At 26.2% G+C, this 19,471-nt stretch overlaps 1 protein-coding gene across 5 annotated transcripts in view; it reads right to left on the reverse strand.

Moving 5' to 3' along the window:
• The window catches only part of LOC136978529 (cAMP-dependent protein kinase catalytic subunit 1), a 191,787-nt gene that overhangs the window by 104,913 nt on the left and 67,403 nt on the right, over nt 1-19,471 (reverse strand). Inside the window, exon 1 of one of the 5 annotated variants that reach the window (XM_067274242.1) lies at nt 13,776-13,913. The exons of 3 other annotated variants lie outside the window; for them this stretch is intronic. In XM_067274242.1, the coding sequence (XP_067130343.1) occupies nt 13,776-13,839 (64 nt within the window). In that variant the 5' untranslated portion in view covers nt 13,840-13,913. Of the gene's footprint in view, nt 1-13,775; nt 13,914-19,471 lie in introns of those variants that run through there. One more of the 5 variants, XM_067274246.1, reaches the window with a different exon arrangement.

Raw genomic sequence — 19,471 nt, forward strand, 5'->3', positions numbered from 1 at the left:
TAACTACTAATATTTTCGTTATATATTTATATCCGGATAATGCCTCTAAAAAATTTGGCTGGAGTTTCAAAATTGCCTTATAATAATCTTTCTTTTAATGCGTGCAAAGCAGAACCAAATCATTTGATGTGGGAAATGAAATAACTAATTTTAAATAATCTTCAACAGTGTTAGAAATGTATTGAAATTGAACGAGCAATTATTTATTGTGACATTGACACAATGCTGGACTGCAATTTTTAATTATATTTTTAATTTATTTCATTTAAAATATATGCCCTTTACATCAAATTAGTAGTGGCTTGTCCCTGTACATCATACCTTTCCTTTAACAATATAGTCATGCCTGTCATCTAGCTAACACTTCAAGGAAACTTTCAAGGAAACTTTTGAATTGAAATAACGTGACTTCCGATTTATACCAGAAGTTCTTCTATAGTTAATCGGAACCTCTTGCCCCTAAGCTTTTCATATCTGGTCTCATCCTTCATCTAACTCCGTTCTCGAGATTAAAGAAAGACAGATGGACGGATGACTATGGACATTTATAGGTCTACAATTTTTTTAAATTGCAACCCAACAAGATTTTATAACTAAATTAAGTCTGAGTCAAATAATTATCCTTTTAAAATTATTTCACTATTACAAGATTATATCTGTGGTAGAGAAATAAAATATTCTGTAATAGTGAGGATTATAAAATTGTTTAAACTAAATCATCTTATGAATAAATAATATACTGTATATTTAAATTTTTAAAAGCAAAGACCTGAATTTTCTAGTGGAAATTATACGTATAAATTAATCTAGATCTGCTTAAATAATGTTATTCTGCTCATTTGAATGTTATTTATAAGAAATCAATACAAAGGTGATAAATATAACTACTTGAAACATTTTAAAATAAAATTTTAAATACAAATTTAAATAAATTAAAGCTATTATATGATATCTTCGTATTCTCAGCCAAGAATCAGAATGAAAAGTTAACCAATTACCATTTATTTTACTTTAAGTACGTAAACACTTAAGTACTGTTAACTTCTACTTCTGACTCATGATTTTTGATTGTAAATACGGTCACGAAGCATTCTTAAATTTAAATTGAATGTTTAAAAATCTTTCCTTATATAATTTCCTATTAATTTTATTTTTGATTTTTCTATTATTTAAATAAAATGTTGAAAAATCTTTACTGTACTAATTTATTATATATATATATTTTTCAATATTTATGAACTTTTTGAATAAAACTAAAATAAAGCGATATACAACATATGATCTGGGATGTGCAGAAACTTGAAGGGTTTCCTTACAACCAACTACAAATCGAATTAATTGAGTTTTTGGAGATTTATATGATAACGGCATTTATAGATATCTGGATAAAATCAAGCAAAATAGTACAGAAGATTAACTGTATTAGAATATTCAAAAATGTAATGACTATTCAAAAACAGTTCAAATAGTAAATAGAGTCGGCATTCTTGATTGGGAACAGGACCAGATTTAAACATAAGCTACAGTTTAGGACCTCACGATTTTAAATTTATTATTATTTGATTGAGTTCGAAGAGCCTCTTATTACGTTATCTATATCTTAGAGCCACAACAAGTCTAAATTCGGCCCTAATTAGAAAGTTCCAACCTAAATAGTATGCCAGCAAGCCGGGACAAAGAAAAGTCCCAAATTTAGACTTTGTTACTTTCATTTGTTTTTATATATAATTTTCTTTGAATAAATGGTAAAAATTCTGCTTTTATTTATTTTATTCATATATTTATACGACTTTTGGAGACCCACATTTCTCTGTATACAGAGTCTTATGTCACCTCTCAAACCCTGGAAAGATCATAATATAACTCTATTATAGATTACTTTAATAATTTAAATCTGAAAATAATGTTATTTTTATCTTATACATTCTCAAGATTCATAGAATTTTACTGAACTTTCAATCGATAATTGTTCTATTTTTTTATAATTCAAACAATTTACTTTTCCGTTAATTCTTTATAACGAAAATTTCTGAATAGTTTATTTATAAAGTTATAGAATGCAATGTAGATATGAGATCTCGATTAACCAAATATTTATTTAAGCATTTACAATGAAAATTATAAAGTCAGATCAAGGTCTACCATCCATATTACAGACAAAACTGTTTGTAATATTAATGATATTCTCAATTTTTAAAACAAATCTTTATAAAATTTACTAATATTTTATAATATTAAATAATTTATTAATTTAAATTAATAAATTTATAACCAATAATAAAATTTTAAGACATTATAAAGCTCCTACATAATTATATTCTATAAAACTATGCATTATTTAAAATGCTTTATAATAATATATCCATTAATGAATTATTTTTATTGAAATAAATATTTATTAACAATGAAGATTAAAAATACACAAATTATTATTTAAATTTATTAATTAAATATAAATAATTTAAAAGTCTATTAATACGTATTCTTAATTTAATTAGTTATATTTAAATTTTTAATTATTCGAAAATTATTCTATAAAATGCATAGAAAATTAAAATATTCTATATTTTCCAATCATAAATGATTAAATTCTCGTCTTATTAGTTATACTTTATATTATTTACACTTATATTTGTTAATTATAAATTATAATAATCATCATCATAGAGAGTTTAATAACATAAAAATAATACAATACAAATTAGCAATACAAAAAGAGAACAATTTCTCTGTTATGGGGGGAATAATACAAGTGGTTCGAAGGATTACAAATTAGCAAGTCTAAAGTACAAAGATACAAAGATAAGTCATAAACACTATAAACAACGATTTTATGATTGCATACATAATGTTTCATCTATAATTACAAAGACAATGAATACAATAACAATCATTAATTTTGATGTTTCAAATAGTACTTTTCGGAGATTTTAACAAAATAATTGTATATTTTGTAAAGATTCGTTTTACTGAGATTATTTAAATTAAGTTGGAAGTCGAGTAATGAATTATAACTGCATATTTGAGGTATTTTATAATAGTCACACAAGCTATGAAGTTCTTGACAATTGTGAATTAGATGATATAATGAAAATTCTTCAGAATTACATAAAGGGCAATAAGATCTTGCTAAATCAATATAAATATTATTAATAAAAAGAGTATATTTATTTAAACGAAGTTGAATTATTAATCGTTTTACATTTAAACTAACTAGTTGTGACATATAAGGTTGTGAAGACGGAATTTGTAATAAATCAATATACCATGGGTGATAAGTACTTTGGTATAGTGAATTTTGATCTTTGTTTATTGCCTGGGAAATTGCGGAGTTTATTAAAAGTGAATATCCAAATTTCCAATCATTAATGTTATATTTAAATAATGACTCCGATACACCAAAACTATTTAGGATTTGGCTTAATTTGTAATGCCATAGATGCTTAAATTTCTGATTTTTACTTTGATTAATATTTTGTTGGTGTAAATATATTATAGTATTATCATTTTTAAATTTGATTCTGTAGTAAAATTTTATTAAACGTTTCAGTAAGAACGGGAAGAACCAAATTCGGTTTACTTCATGCCGCAAAGCATATCCTGGAATAGTTCTTTCCAGATGAAATAATCTGCGTAAATAATAGACGTGAAGATATTCCAATTTATAAATATAATCTAAACTCCATATTGGACTTGCATAATATATTATGGGTATGATAGTTGAATTAAATAGTTTAATATGAATTTTCAAATTAGTAGTTTTCAACTTGGAACATACAAATAGTAGATTATCTATGGCTTGCTTTGCTTTGATTTTTATTTTATTAAAATGTGCTTTACAGGATAGGTTCCAATCAAATTTGACTCCCAAATAGTCTATTTCATTTACAGTTTGTAAAAGAGTATTTTCATGATATATTTTAGTGTTATTTTCAGATATTTTGCAATTATTACGGAATATTATGACTTTCGTTTTGGTCGAATTTATTGTTAAATATAGTGATTGAAGAAATTTATTAAGTTGATTAATTTTCCTTTGTAATGAAATCTTTGTTGGAGCCAGAAGCACAAGATCATCCGCAAAAAGAATATAATGAAAGATTCTATTTCCTATTTCAATTCCATCAGTTGATTCGGTAAAAAGGCGATCAATACCTATGAGATAGAAGTTGAATAAATAAGGAGAGAGAGGATCACCTTGAAGAATTCCACGGGATAAAGTTAAAGTTTGAGAGATATTATTGCCTTGTTTTATCTTGATATTATAGTTTGAGTGTAGTTTAAGAATTGCTGAAGTAAATCGGGAACTTGCACCACAGGATTTCAGGTTATGCACCAACAGAGGAACGTATATTGAGTCAAATGCTTTTTGTATATCAATGAAGGAAGCATATATTTTCCTATGTTTTTTTAATAGATAAAGTTGAACTATCATTAATAAGGTAAAAATTGCAAATTCGATTCCTTTATTTACAGTAAATGCATATTGAAATTAGGCTTCTAATTCCATAGTTTTAGTCCATAGCTTAAATTTGTTTGCAAAGAGTGAGGTAAAACATTTCCTTATAGTAGATATGCTATCGGTCTGCAATTGCTAGGAGAGGAATGATCGCCCTTTTTATAGATCATCGTAAGAATGGCTGAGATCCAGGAATCGGGATAGGAAGCAGATTTGTACATACTATTAAATAAATTGAATATTTTTAGTCTAGAATTGTGTGATAATATTTTTAGGAAATCAGTTGGAATATTGTCATTTCCTGGAGTTATTTTACTTTTTGTTTTTTTTAATGACATTATTCAATTCAGTAATAGTAAAGTCAGAATCTAAAATTTCGTTGTAAACTTCTAAACTTGTATTTAACGATAATTCCATGTGAATTTGTGGAAATCTTTGATAAAACTGCTTCCAGGTATTAAAGTCTATTGTGATAGAACTTCCGATTAACTTAGGCCGAAATCTTCGTATTGTATTCCAAAACAGTTTACCATCTTTATTATTTTTAAGTAGGTTTAGTTCAATTTTGCGAAGATAGTTTGATTTTTTAGTTTTAAGTAGATTATTATAGGATCGTTTAGCTTTTTTATAGTTTTCAAAATTATCATCATTAGGATTTTGCCTAAATTTATTTAATTCCTCTTGTTTTTTCGTTCTCATTCTGTAACAGTCAGAGTCAAACCACATTTCTTTAGCTTTATTTTGAAGGTTACTTTTATTTTTATTAAGGAATATGTAGTCGTTTAAAATTGTCATCATTAGCTTGTATATCTTTATATTATTAGTATCCGTTATTTCCGGGATGGTAAGCATACGATTATCAATCTCAGTTCGATAATTTGACATTTTGTAATTTATTTTTGGGCTATTTATAAATTGATTACTACTCTTCTTTAATGAGGTTAATAAAAATTTTGCTATTGTAGGGAAGTGGTCAGATGTATCAAATGAAGTTATCATGAATTCCGTACAGCGGTCCAGCAATAGATCAGAACATATTGTATAGTCAATAGTGGATTTACCAGTATTGGTTAAGCAGGTATATTCCGCAGGAAAATCTGATTTAATGCGTCCGTTCAGTATAAATAATTTGTATTCAGTTATAAATTCTATTAGTCTTTTCCCCATATTGTTGGTCTGTTTGTCCTTGGATTTTCGGTAATTATGAATTAAATGACTAGAACCCTTATATTTAGTATCCATCAATTTTCCAATTCTGGAGTTGAAGTCTCCTAGTACAATAATGTAAGGAGTTATATGGTACCATGTATTGATCATTTTGAAAATTTCATTAATTGAAGTTAGATCACCAGGAGGCACATAAGTTAGCATTATTATGAATAAATTATTATTCTTATTTAATACTTTGTTTTTGTTTATTGAAATGAGAAGTAAAATATAATTAATAGATTTTTTTAACTTGAATTATTGTACCATAGGCTTTTTCTATCAACATGCAAAGACCTCCTGTTGGGCGACCTGGACCTGCTGATTTACTTGCTAAAGTGTATAGCGTACCGTAAAATATACCGTAAAATTATTAAAATTAGATATATAGAAGTTGTCAGTTGTAATCCAAGTTTCTGTCATAGCAAAAATGAACGGTTTATATTTAACCAGCATAAATTTAACAAATGAAGTTTTATGTTTAAGTCCCTGACAATTCCAGTTTATGACTGATATTGAATTGTTATTTTCGAGATTAGAGTGACTTTGCGTTTGACTTTGTTTTATAGTGCATCAGCTATTGGATCTTGTTGAGTTAGAAAATGGTAAAAATGAATCTGCATAAACCAGACTTTTTCCATTGATATTGTATGTAATTTTCTCTTTTCCAGTTATTATAATATCATTATGGTTATACTTTATATTATTAAATTGATATGTTAAGTTGAGAAATTAAAAATATTATATTTCGTCTAAAGTAAGCTATTTTAATATTCATTATATCATAAATAGCTTGGTATAAATATAGAAAATTTTTAAATAGTTATAATATTTTATAATCAAAAATATTTTCATTTAAATTAGCAAACATTCAGAATATTAAATAAATTATATTTAAATATATTAAATGAAATTTAAATTATTACCCTTCTAAGTTTGATTATAAACATATTTATGGTTAAAAAATATCATAAACAGTATTTAGTTTATATCTGACAATTAACAATGTCAAAATATTTGGATAACCATAAGAGAAGTGGCAGGATTTGAGTTGACATGTTAGATTATTATTAGAAAAATTTATTAAGAAAAGCATATATTTATATTATATAAATTTACTTAATTCATAAAATACATTGGGCCAATATATTTATAGTAAATTGTATGGAACAGTTTGGTTTTATAGAATTACGTCTCAATGTTCCCATAAATGTCTTCAAAACAGGCATATATCCCGTTTTAACAAATAGAATTATATAAATTTTTTAAAATACATAAATATTAATTAAGCAATTTCTTTTAAGTTCAATAGACGGTAAATACTACCAAATATGTCATAAAAATAATTTCTTTCCTATAAATGATGAAGAAAAATTACTTCCTGAATTTACTTTATTAAATGAATATGTTACCAATGAAAAGTTAAATAAATGGAACAATAGAACATTGTTGGATCGATGACTTCAATTATTTTAAAAACAATAATTTGGAATATAAAAAAAAATTATACGAATTGTTGAATTTACGTTATGCTTAACGTGAACAAATTCACTGATGGAAAAAGTTTTTTCGCTCATTAATGGAATACAAATTTCAGGAAAACAGAATTATCATAGAAGTGAATATGAAAAGAGATTTTCGTCAGCCAGATACATTAAACAAATCTTAGCAAATGAGAATTTATGTGAATTATGTTAATAATTATTAAAATATCATTCTTTTATTCTAAGAGAGAATTTTACACATTATTCTCTATATATAAAATTGATACAAACTAAGTGTGATTTGTTTTTCTTCGATGTTATCTCGTTTTGTCTTAAAATATTTCTGGTCATCTTAATATTGGTATATAATAATAGTCTATCATATATCTCGAAAAATCGATGATTCAGTGTCATAAGTATATAATAACAGTGCGATAAGATATATTATATAATGAAATAGTACTATCATAATTTAAGTAGATTAATCTTTGGGACATATGACTTCAAGTATTCGAATTACTCATCCAATGCATTGTTTACATCTTTGAATACGTAATTTGAAAATGGTCACTAACTCTGTTGAAACTGTCACAAAAATAGCTTCAACTGTTTGCCTTAACATTAAATATTACAGTATTTTCTTTTAAAAATCATACGTTTCAATTCATCGAAGTGTGCATACATTTTTAAGATACTATATATATAATAAACAATAGTAGGCCTAAATCTAGATATAATCTTAAGGAAACATTGAGGCAAGGTTGAGAATTATAAAATTACTTTTGTTTATCTCATACACCAAATTATATATTCAATGAATATTATAAGACCTCATGTAACATATTTTCCATATTTATATTTTATGCGTTTAGTTGTTACATCTTTCAAATACAACCAAAACAAAAATATATAGTCATGAAAATATAAATATCAATACACATTTGTATTTATGAATTTTATACATAAATACAAATTAGAAAATTTATTTGTTTATTATATATTGATGGAATTGTGCTTTTTAAAAAGTTTTGCTTGTCTTTAAAGTTTTTTCCATCACTCTGTATGCAGTTGATTCGTTTGATTTCTTACAAATAACAATATTAAATGCATCAATTTAGGACTAAAAATCTGTGCTTAGTAATGTTACAGGTAATCAACTTTATAATAACGATAAAAACAAGAAATTGTCAGATCAAAAATATTAAAATGACTTAGCGGTTTTATGTTGCTTTAAATCCTAGGACCTAGGCAATCACGGACTTGAGAGGGCCTTTTACATAAAGTATATTTTAGCTTGTATCGATTGTAAATGATTTAGGATCTTAACTAAAGCAAGATTCCTTGTAGTGAACCAATATTGCGGATCATCTACATCTATACTACGTCTATTGACACTATATATCTGTTAATCATTAACGATACACAGATATAGTGTCTGTCGATATTGTTGTAAATGTAAACTGTTGACCCATGCTGATAATCTTGGTTTACTATAAGGAATCCTGCTTTAGTTAAGGTTCTGTCTGAAGACCTTAAACAGAAGCGTAAGACATTTACATAAAAGTCGTCACTGAGCATTATGTTATGGTATTATTGTAGGTACGAATATGTAGCAATAGGTTCTTAATAATTAAGATAAAAGCGAAGAAATAAATGGCATGTGTTCATCAGTGATGTGTACAGAATTATTGTAAAGTACATATAGTCGGGTAATAGTATTAAATGCTTCCCCTAACTTTAAACTTTAATATGCAAGATATTAAGTTGTGAAAAATTACTTATTTTAGAAAAAACTAAGCATTATGTAGACTATATGTTTTTGGTTTTAGGCATCGTATAATTCTCAAATTAGCGCTTTAAAGAACTAACATAAATTATAAATTAAAATAATTTTAATGATAACTAAAATTTCAAATTCGATTGAAAAGTTAGTTTTACAAAAGTTATTTTATACACTTTCTATTTGCTTCTTAAATCCAAATTTATTCCCTTCTTTTATTTATCAATAGGAAAAAAATGCTTTTTAGTGTTTTATATTAAATCCAGAATATAAAATTTTATTTTGAAAGGTATTTTATTTTATTTTTGTTAGTTTTTTGTCAAAGTTTTCTACATCAGATGACACCGATTGTTGTAATGTAGTGATCTACTTATATAATACTTCTTTAAAGTCACATTCTATTGAAGTACAATAACAAAAGTCTACATAAATGAGAAAAATGTTTTTTCCTTAATATATAAAAATATTCTTAATGTAATGTTTTAGAAAATTTTTATAATAGAGAAACGATAATAAAGACAATTAATTCTCAGAGAGAAATTTAAATGAAAAATTAATATTCATCGTTTTAGTAAAGGATTAATAATTCTTTGTTATTCACAATAAATAATATAAAATATACATGTATCATCTTCGAAAATTACGTCATCTAATCATTTAAATTCTTTTAAATGAAATTAAAAATAGAAAAACACTGCATAAAAACACATTTAAAATTGTAATATTCATTCTAATATTCAATGCCTGTATACGTAAAGTAATTCAAATCTGCATTGAAAATTACAGAGTTTATACTGCATACATGGCACACTTAACGAAACCCATAATCTCGAGAAGGTTCTATTATTGTATCAAAATTTGTCAGATGGTTCAACGAAAATATTCTCAGTCGTAGACTCAGTAGTCAACTAAATAAAGGTGGAGTCAAAAGCCAAGTGATTAAGTTAATAACACGATCTTGTGTTTAACAATTCGAAAATATTCTCATTTAGCCAACGAAATTCTCTTAAAATGAAAGTGAAAATAAAAAGAACCATATAAAAGTTTATTTGAAATCGTAATATTTATTCCTGCATTCACTATCTGGGGAAGAAAAGTGATCTAAATCTACGCTGAAAATATACAATATTTATAGTGTGTATATCACCAACAGAAGAAACACGAAGGCACATTTCGGGTCCCATAATCTTAGATGGTCAACTCAACAGTAGAAGCTCGATAATGGTATCAAAATTTGTCAAAGAGTATATGTTGTAAATTGTTTTTTCATTATTTATGCGTAAATATATACTGTACAGCCAAATCCACACATAACACGGTACTTCTACAATACGATTTCGCGCTAACGTGATTAGAGAGCTGCGACAATATTCCACACAACACGGTACTTATATAACACAGTTGCGCACAAAACCTCGCCGTTGTATGAAGAAATACTGCTTTTATACTAAATGTAATTTTTAACATTTTCATTTCTTGTGAATCCACTTTGTCAATTTCCTATCCGTTATTTTTTTAAAAAATATGAGTTATTGGGAAACTTCATATTTTATTTCTCTGGCAAATTCCCATGTTAAGTCTGTGCTTTCAAACTTATGCTTGTTTGAGACGATTAAAGGCTGTGACTTATTACATTCATTACAACAAAAAGCGTAACAATGGATTTTGGACAAAATAGACTTTGAATCTATTGAAGTATTAGAGGCACAGAAACGCTTTTGAGTTGTGGACTGTATCAAAATTGCAAGAATTACATGTAGAAAAGAAGTAGATTTTAGTAAAAACGTCATTGAACGTAAATTTATCAATTCGGAGTTTACTCCGAATTGATTAATTGATCCAAAACTTTAAAGTTTCAGATTTTATACTGAAAAGCATAACTTGGCTGAACAATTAGAAATTTATTTTTTTGAATGCAGAGTTTTTCTCTGGAAAGAATACAAAGTCCAAAATAACTCTTAAAAATGTTTCGCTCCATATAAAATTTAACAAAAGCAAACAAATTCAAATTTTTCATTTTTTAAAGAGCGTCGAAGAAACGCGAAACTCAGATTATTGATGACATTCTGCAGCACAGAAAATATTCTCATTTGCTTGTGCTTAACAGCAATAAAGTATAAAATTAAAAGCATATTATTTAACATATTGTATATATATCACAGTTCGTAAGAAGTTTGTTCAGTTAATACTGTTTTTAATAAAAACTGAATTTTTGATAGATATAAAACTAAAATTATGATTTTTTCTCAGCATGTAAACTCTCCTTTTCGTGTTGGTTCTACCAATGCAGTAAGTATAACACAGTTTCCTATTACAAGAGATTTTCCAGAAACCTAACTACCGTGTTATGAGTGTTATCTGTAGTATTAGCTATATTAAAACATTGCAGTAGTAGGCTTACTATATTCTTTGAATAGCCGGATGCCAAGGAGATAAAAGCGCCAGCCTGATTTTCTGGAAATCTGGGTTTGTGTCCGATTCTAGAACCTCAAATTTTTTCATGGGTTAGCAGCAGGGCCGTTGGGAGAAGCAGAGAGCTGGAAAGTTTTTCCCGGACACGAAGAAAACCTAGGGACCCTTAGTGGTTCCTATCTCTCTAAATTAATGTTATTTTTATTAGCAAAAATGAAATCTTTAAAACTGCCTTTATTTACAGTCTGTGTATTTCATTCGTTCAAAAAGAAAAATGACAAAACGGGCCCGCTATGTTTTTTTTCAAACTCTTTTCGCTCTGTAGACACAAAGAGGACGTTTTAGCGAGTCCATTATGGGTTCAGCCAGGCCCGCAATGGGACGGCCGGGTGGTGGAAGGGGCCCGACATATCCGGATAGACCACTCGCAATAAATTTCTGGGATTTATCGAACTTGTGCGGATTCGATTCCAGGTCCTCAGAGAGGTAAGTGCAATGTTAACCGCTCAGCCATCCGGCCACCCGCTCTACTTCCTAACCCCATAAGCTCTCGAAGACCCTAACGATCTGTTCCGGATGAATCGGACCAGTTCCTCATCACACAGCTCGTTGATGGCCAATCGAACACATAATTAAATTGAAAACTCCTCGTGAATTGAAAACCCAAAGAGAAGAAAATATTTAAAACATTAAAAAGTAATATTTATTTGATATTTACTTGAAAATATATGATATAACAACATTTAACTAGTTGATAGCAAATTCAAAACATTTTCATATCTTATTCCAATCTCCTACAAGAACATCAAAATATAACTAATATTTCATAATATACCTTGTATATTATGAAATATTAGTCATACATATACTGTATATATACATAATATATATACAGTATTATGGAAAGTCATAAATAAAATTTCTCAACTAAATTCAGCTATAAACAAAAAAAAAAAAAAAAAATTAGATTATAACTTTCAGGCAATATAGAAAAAGGCCTGGAAGTCTTAAATAAGTTTAAAATTTTTAACTTAAGATGATTCATGTAGCATAACTTTACATAATTTCAAGGTTAAAAACATGTGCCAAATAGATGTTATTTCTATACTTTAAAGATTATATTTAGTAACTTTTGTAAAGCATGAGCATCGATATGCATAAAAATCAAAATAGCTCTTGCAGATTGCATTACTAATCACGACTCCTTATTTTTAGTTTAAAATAATAATAATAATGATAATAATAAATTTAAAATATAATTTACCATTAAAAATTAATCATAAATTTTAGTCTTGATACAATAATAAGAATTATTATATATATAATTTACGCTATAATATTGTTACAATAAAATTAATTACAAAATTAAAAATATCTTAATTTTTTTTAAAATATTAAAATTTAATATTTAAAAAAAAATTAATTATTTCCAAGTTTAAATTCCACTTCAAAGCTATAAATAATTATTTAAACTTATTATAAAATAAATTATAAAATCTTTAAGCTTAGCTGAACTTACTTTTTAATAAATTGATATAAAACATTATATTAATTTATTAAAAAACATCACGTTTTAGTTAAACTCTTATCTCATTTTATAAGATAAAAAAAGTACTTACGAAACAATTCTAAGAAAAAACTCTATAGGAATAAATAAAGAAACCTTTTAATCTTTATCTAATAATTTTTTTTAATAATAAGATAGAATTTCTATTAATATTATTAAAAGTTTATATCCTACTTCTCAGAATGTCTTAACAAGTTAGTTACATTAATAGAAGTCTTTAATTAGTGTATCTAATAATATAACAGTTCAGTTCAAAAAGTGTTACTAGAGTTTAGAATACTTATTTTTAAAATATTAAGCATTCTTATATTTAGAAAAATAATCTAAAATAAAAAATATCATTAAAATGTTTAAATTTATAATAATTTAACAGAAGAAATTGTTATAATTAAAGATAAGTTAGGTATTCTTATATAGAAAATCGAAAGTAATAACGTAAGATTAAAACACACAGTAGTAAAATTTTTGAATTTATCATTTTTAACAATATTATAATTAAAAAATTATATATTTTTTCTTCAATATTTTAAATTATTCTTCTTTAATTTAAAGAAAAAATCTTAAATTTTGTTAGCTTACTTTTTTTTAATGTTTACTAAAGTATTGTTTTAAAATGTTAATATAACTTAATAAAAAATTTAATTAATTACGTTAAAAGAATATTTTTCTATTACTTTTTAATAAAAAACGACATGAACTTATTTGTAAATTATAAGACGAATGTACTTTCAAAGTAAATGGATTTTTGCCGACTTTTATTTATAGTTATGCATCTCTATTTTTAGAAAGACGGGTCAATAAGAAGAGTGAATCTGTAAATGAGATTCTTTGCCAAAAAACTTAATATAATATTATAAAAATACTTACTGCTGGCTGATGATTTTGAAAGTGCACAAGATTTTGTAGATGCTAATTTTTTAACTTTACTCATTTTTAAATTAAAAAAAGAGAGAGGTAGAGAGAGAGAGACGAATAGAAAAAAATGATATTAAAGAGTTACAAGGATAGAAATTATTTTTCTCGAATGAAAACTTGTATGACAATGATTATGCTGTTATTAAAGTAACTGTATATATATATATGTACAGTACTTGTTTATAATTATATGTAAAGTAACTTGTATATATTCTTACATAAATAATGACATCAGCTTATTTTTATATGGAATTTTCTTTTATTATTGATACTACATGTAAGAATAATTACATGTAACAAATATGGTCAAGTAGAGGTATTTAATTCTATTAATTAAAATTAATCTGTTAAAGCTTTTAGGAATTTTTTTTTTTTAAATAAATGTTCTCTATATGTCATTGACTTCTTTTGTATAAGTGATATCCTTTAGAGAAGGTAAATCTAGAACAGACATTCCAACACTTCATTATTTTGGTGGCTTCTTCTAAAAATAGATTTTTCCGACTAACTGTTCTGTTAGAAAAATCTCTCTCATATCGCCATCTGTAGTTAATAAAAAGAACTAAAATACCTTCTGTAATAAGTTCAAAAACTCTACAATAAAAATTTTTGGAATATGTAATCTTATAATAAAAAAATATATATTGATTGATAAGCGTTGAATTGTATTTTATTTAAAAAAAATAGCATTAGAAGTTGACTTTGTGATATTTTTAAAACGATATTTCAATCATAATAATCGAGTTACATTAAATTTTATTTTTTAAATAAAAAATTATCGATAAATAAAACTAAATATTTTTCATAATGGTACAGAACGTTATTAATATATTATAGGATCTATATATTATATTTATTTTTTTATTTTTTAAACTAGTTTTATCAATTTTACGCATGCATAAAAAATTAATTTCGTGCTTTAGTATTGAAAAATTGTAAATATATTTATGTATGTATACATACATTAAAAAAATCGAATTTTTAAATTGTACAGAATACTTTTCTTATTATTTAATCGCTTATTAAAATAAACATATATAATAAATTAATAAAAACAAAAGTTTTCGTGAGGTGAAACAAAAGAATTATAGTTAAATAAACAAATATTAAGTTATTGGTTTGATTTAGGCCTATATACAGGATGATCCAAAAGTCAGTGATCCAAGATATAAACTAAAACTTCGAGAATATATTGATAAAAACGAAACAATACTGTTTATCATAATTATTATTAAGTATAATTAATAAAACACAAATGAAAGATGTATAGAAATCTTTTGCTTATTATAACCTTTTTAGAAACCCATTAATTTGTGATATATCTGTAACCTATTCAGTTCTGAAAATCCAAAAACAAATTAAAACTGCACATAAAAAGAAAACTAATTAACGACATTATTAAAAATATAAATCAAAATATAAATGTTATCATAATTAACAACAAAATATATTTGCTGTTTTAATAAACGTAAAATTATGTGAAAATCGTTTATCTTAATTACAGTTTTATTAAATTTATAATTTTAACTGATTTCGCATTAATTAATCACGGGTGTAATGAATTTTTTTAAAAAAAGAATTTTTAGTAATTAAACTAAACATTATAACAAATACAATAACTATAAGCTACATTATTTTTATCAATATACTTTTAGGTTTGTTATAAAAATCTTTAATTATTACGAATTTTTCTCATTTATAATACTATTAAATTATAATTTCAAAGATGGTTCATATTCATATGGCCTTTGAAATCTAATTCGAGATTACCAGAAGCTCCGCCATCTCGATACCTAGGGTAACATTAACCATTATTTTATTTATTCATTTATTTTTGAGAGATAAAATTGGAAATTTAGTGATCGGGAAAGAATCGAAAATACCTATTTATCTTATCGAAAATTAATCACGCAGAAACAAGAATCAGATGGTATAACCACTTAAGACGATAGAGAAGAGACGAACACCAAGTCTGCTCTTGAGATGAAACGTTAGGAACGAGGTTGTTGAATATATCAGATTCAGATGGGAAATGAAATCATAAAAGCTATGAGGAGAAGAGCTAGAAGTTATTCAATTATCGAGGATTAAGAGAAGGGAGTTTGAAAAAATTATCCTATTCTTGACCTTTTGATAAGAGACAGATTGAAGGTCGGTGCAGATTACCATTAGGCTGAGTAGACTTTATCGTAAAGGCCCAAGAGGGGATCCGAAAGAAAAAAATAACAAGAAAAGAAATGGTTTGATGTGTTGTTATTACAACGATATATTATTTAATGTAACTTAATGTCAATTTTGTTGCAATAAACAAAGAGTGGGACAGGAAGAAAGTCGGGGAGTATCACTAAAGCTCATCCTATGGGCTGGGATGGTAGTTAATCCGCCACTGCTGAAGATTATATAATAAATATATAGATATTTTTTAAAACAATATTATCAATATTGTTGGAATTTCAGTATATGTTTATAAATAATATAAAAATTTAGCATGTTCTTAGTTTTAATGGAGTTCTGTGAGATTAACTCAAACTAAAATTAAAACAGGACACAAAATAAAAAGAGCAACTGATTATGCAATGACAACAACAATGACAAACGAACATATATTTTTGTATATTCAACTGACAAAGTTATTTATTCTTTAATTATAAAGCGAAGCATTCAAAGCTTCGAAATTCGTATTTCAGCCGCAGAAAATCAATCAAACTTTTGCCGAGAAACCTTGCTCTTTAGAGCCTCAGAAGCACAAATACATGATTATTAATAAGCACTATCACAAGGGGAGCCAGCAGGGCCATTGGCCTAGCCTTACACCCATAAGAGTTCCTAACGTTTGTATAAATTATGCCTTTCATAGCATTTTTTGTCTTGAAGGAAATCTTCATCTTGTCAAATTTTATTTAGCACTTTAATACACTAAGAGCCTCAAAACCAAGCTAAAGCCTCTCTTGATTTCTGTGAGGTCTTGTCAATAGTCCAGTACTCATAATCAACTATTAACCTAAGTTTTAGACATTAATAAGTATTGTATTATACAAACTTTATGTATATTATATAAATTTATATAAAAGGGGTCTTCCCAACCTAAAACTACCACTAGTTTTTGTCTATATTTTTAATAAACTTTAATAAAAAAATTAATTAAATAAAAATATTAATTAAAATAATAATTAAACCTTTATTTAAATTATATAATAATTTATTTAAAAAATAAAACATATTATTTAAATATATATATATATAATAAAGTTAGAATAGAATTTTAATTCTTATAAATTAATTATTAAGGTAAGCATAAAAAGTTTGTTTTAGAAATACAATTTATGAAAAAAAATTTTAATTAAGAATAAATAAATCATAAATTCTGTTTTAATACAGGAAGTAATTAAAAATTTTCAAGCGAACAAATTTCTGTATTTTTAATATAAATACTTTTAATTGACATAAGAGAATTTTTAAAGAATAAAATCAATATAATTTTCTCTGTACAAAATTACATGTATAACCAAGATTTAATATTAATATCACAGCTGTTGCTGTTTGGATTCTAATATCTCAAACTCATAAATATTTATAAAATATAATAACAAAAATGGAAAATTTTATATTAAGACAACCGAATTTAAAATTAAAACATGTTTTTTACTTATGGAAAATTTTTCTTCGAAATAGAAATCATTTTAAAGATTCACAATGTGAGAGTCTCCCCAACCGATAAATCGCGATCCACAAAGATAATACGGAGTAATTTAATTGTTTTTATTATAACAAAATAGAAAATATTTGACTGAAAAAGATGCAGAAAAATTATTCTTTGAAGGATAAATGTTTTAAGCTTAAACAATATAATGTTTCCAACAGGTAAATCGAATTATTTAACCAGAAGATTGTGTTCCTAAAAAAAAGATGTACTGTACAATACATTAATTTATTGTTTTTTTAATGTACTAAAATAGAAATATTCCACTAAAAAAGATTTAAAAATTTTTATTTGACGTGTTAAAAATTATTTTATGTAGTAAAGTTCTCCAATAATCCTTAAAAAAGATTTACAGCAGGAGTTCTCGTAGTGCAAATTTCCCGTAGGTCCTCTAGAAAGTTTGGAAGGCGCAATAATAAATAATAATTCTATATAGAAATAAATTAAAAGTTTAAGTAGGATCAAAATAAGACATATCAGCCTAATATATGAATATATTTTGCGTGAACAAAATGTTAGTTCTAATGGCGGTTTTCACTAGTGCCCTTTGCCCTTTCGATATTTAAAATTTTTAAAAACATAATTACTGCAGAATTAAAATTATAAAATGGAATTATTCACTTATTATATTTTGAAACATCATGAAGATACTAGATACTGGACTTTTTCACATCCACTGTCCATTGTCTAGTAGGGCCTACCAACACTTCAAAGTGTCTCAAAATATAATTTAACGAAAAACACGGTTTCAACACAGAGAAGGGAATTATTCACTGCAAAAGTAACACTATTAGATTGGAAGGCGCGTGAACACTGTGGGCCTAGGGATGCCATGTTTCTAACTGAGCCGATGTGGTTGTCAGTACCCCTTGTGGGATCGATGGATTTCTCTGAAGGTCGATAAATTACTAGAGATCATTTGGGAGTCGGTAGACTAATTTATGTTTATTATACATAAAATATAATAATATTTAAAAATAATTGATACATATTTAAATTTTAGTAAATTGAAATATAATATATATATATATATATATACTAGCAGACCCGGCCACGCGTTGCTGTGGCTCAAAATGTATCTATTATAAATGTATAACGCCTCCCCCGTGGGGGGAATTTCAAAAAATCCCTTCTTAGTGTACATTCTCTTGACGTACTGTACCCTATTAAAACGCAATCAAAACACGCATCTAAAATAGTATAATAAAAGTCGAGTTCTTCACAGTAAGCCTTAATCCTGTCCCTCTCCCCCGCAGGGAAATATCGAAAAATCCATTTTTAGTGTATATTCTGTTGACGTAACCTATTAAAACGCAATTAAAAACGCAAAAAACCGCATCTAAAATAGTATAAAAGAAGCCAAGTTTTTCACGGTAAGCCTTAATCCTGTCCCTCTCCCCCGCAAGGGATTATCGAAAAATCCCTTTTTAGTGTATATTCTGTTGACGTAACCTATTAAAACGCAATTAAAAACGCAAAAAACCGCATGCAAAATAGTATAAATAGAAGCCGAGTTCTTCACAGTAAGCCTTAATCTTGTCCCTTTCCCCGCTGAGGAATATCGAAAAATCCCTTTTTAGTGTATATTCTGTTGACGTAACCTATTAAAACGCAATTAAAAACGCAAAAAACCGCATGTAAAATAGTATAAATAGAAGCAGAGTTCTTCACAGTAAGCCTTAATCTTGTCCCTTTCCCCGCTGAGGAATATCGAAAAATCCCTTTTTAGTGTATATTCTGTTGACGTAGCCTATTAAAACGCAATTAAAAACGCAAAAAACCGCATGCAAAATAGTATAAATAGAAAGCCGAGTTCTTCACAGTAAGCCTTAATCTTGTCCCTTTCCCCGCTGAGGAATATCGAAAAATCCCTTTTTAGTGTATATTCTGTTGACGTAACCTATTAAAACGCAATTAAAAACGCAAAAAACCGCATGCAAAATAGTAT

Source organism: Centruroides vittatus, unplaced genomic scaffold, assembly GCF_030686945.1.
Source record: "Centruroides vittatus isolate TY-2023 unplaced genomic scaffold, ASM3068694v2 contig_545, whole genome shotgun sequence".
NCBI lineage: Eukaryota > Metazoa > Arthropoda > Arachnida > Scorpiones > Buthidae > Centruroides > Centruroides vittatus.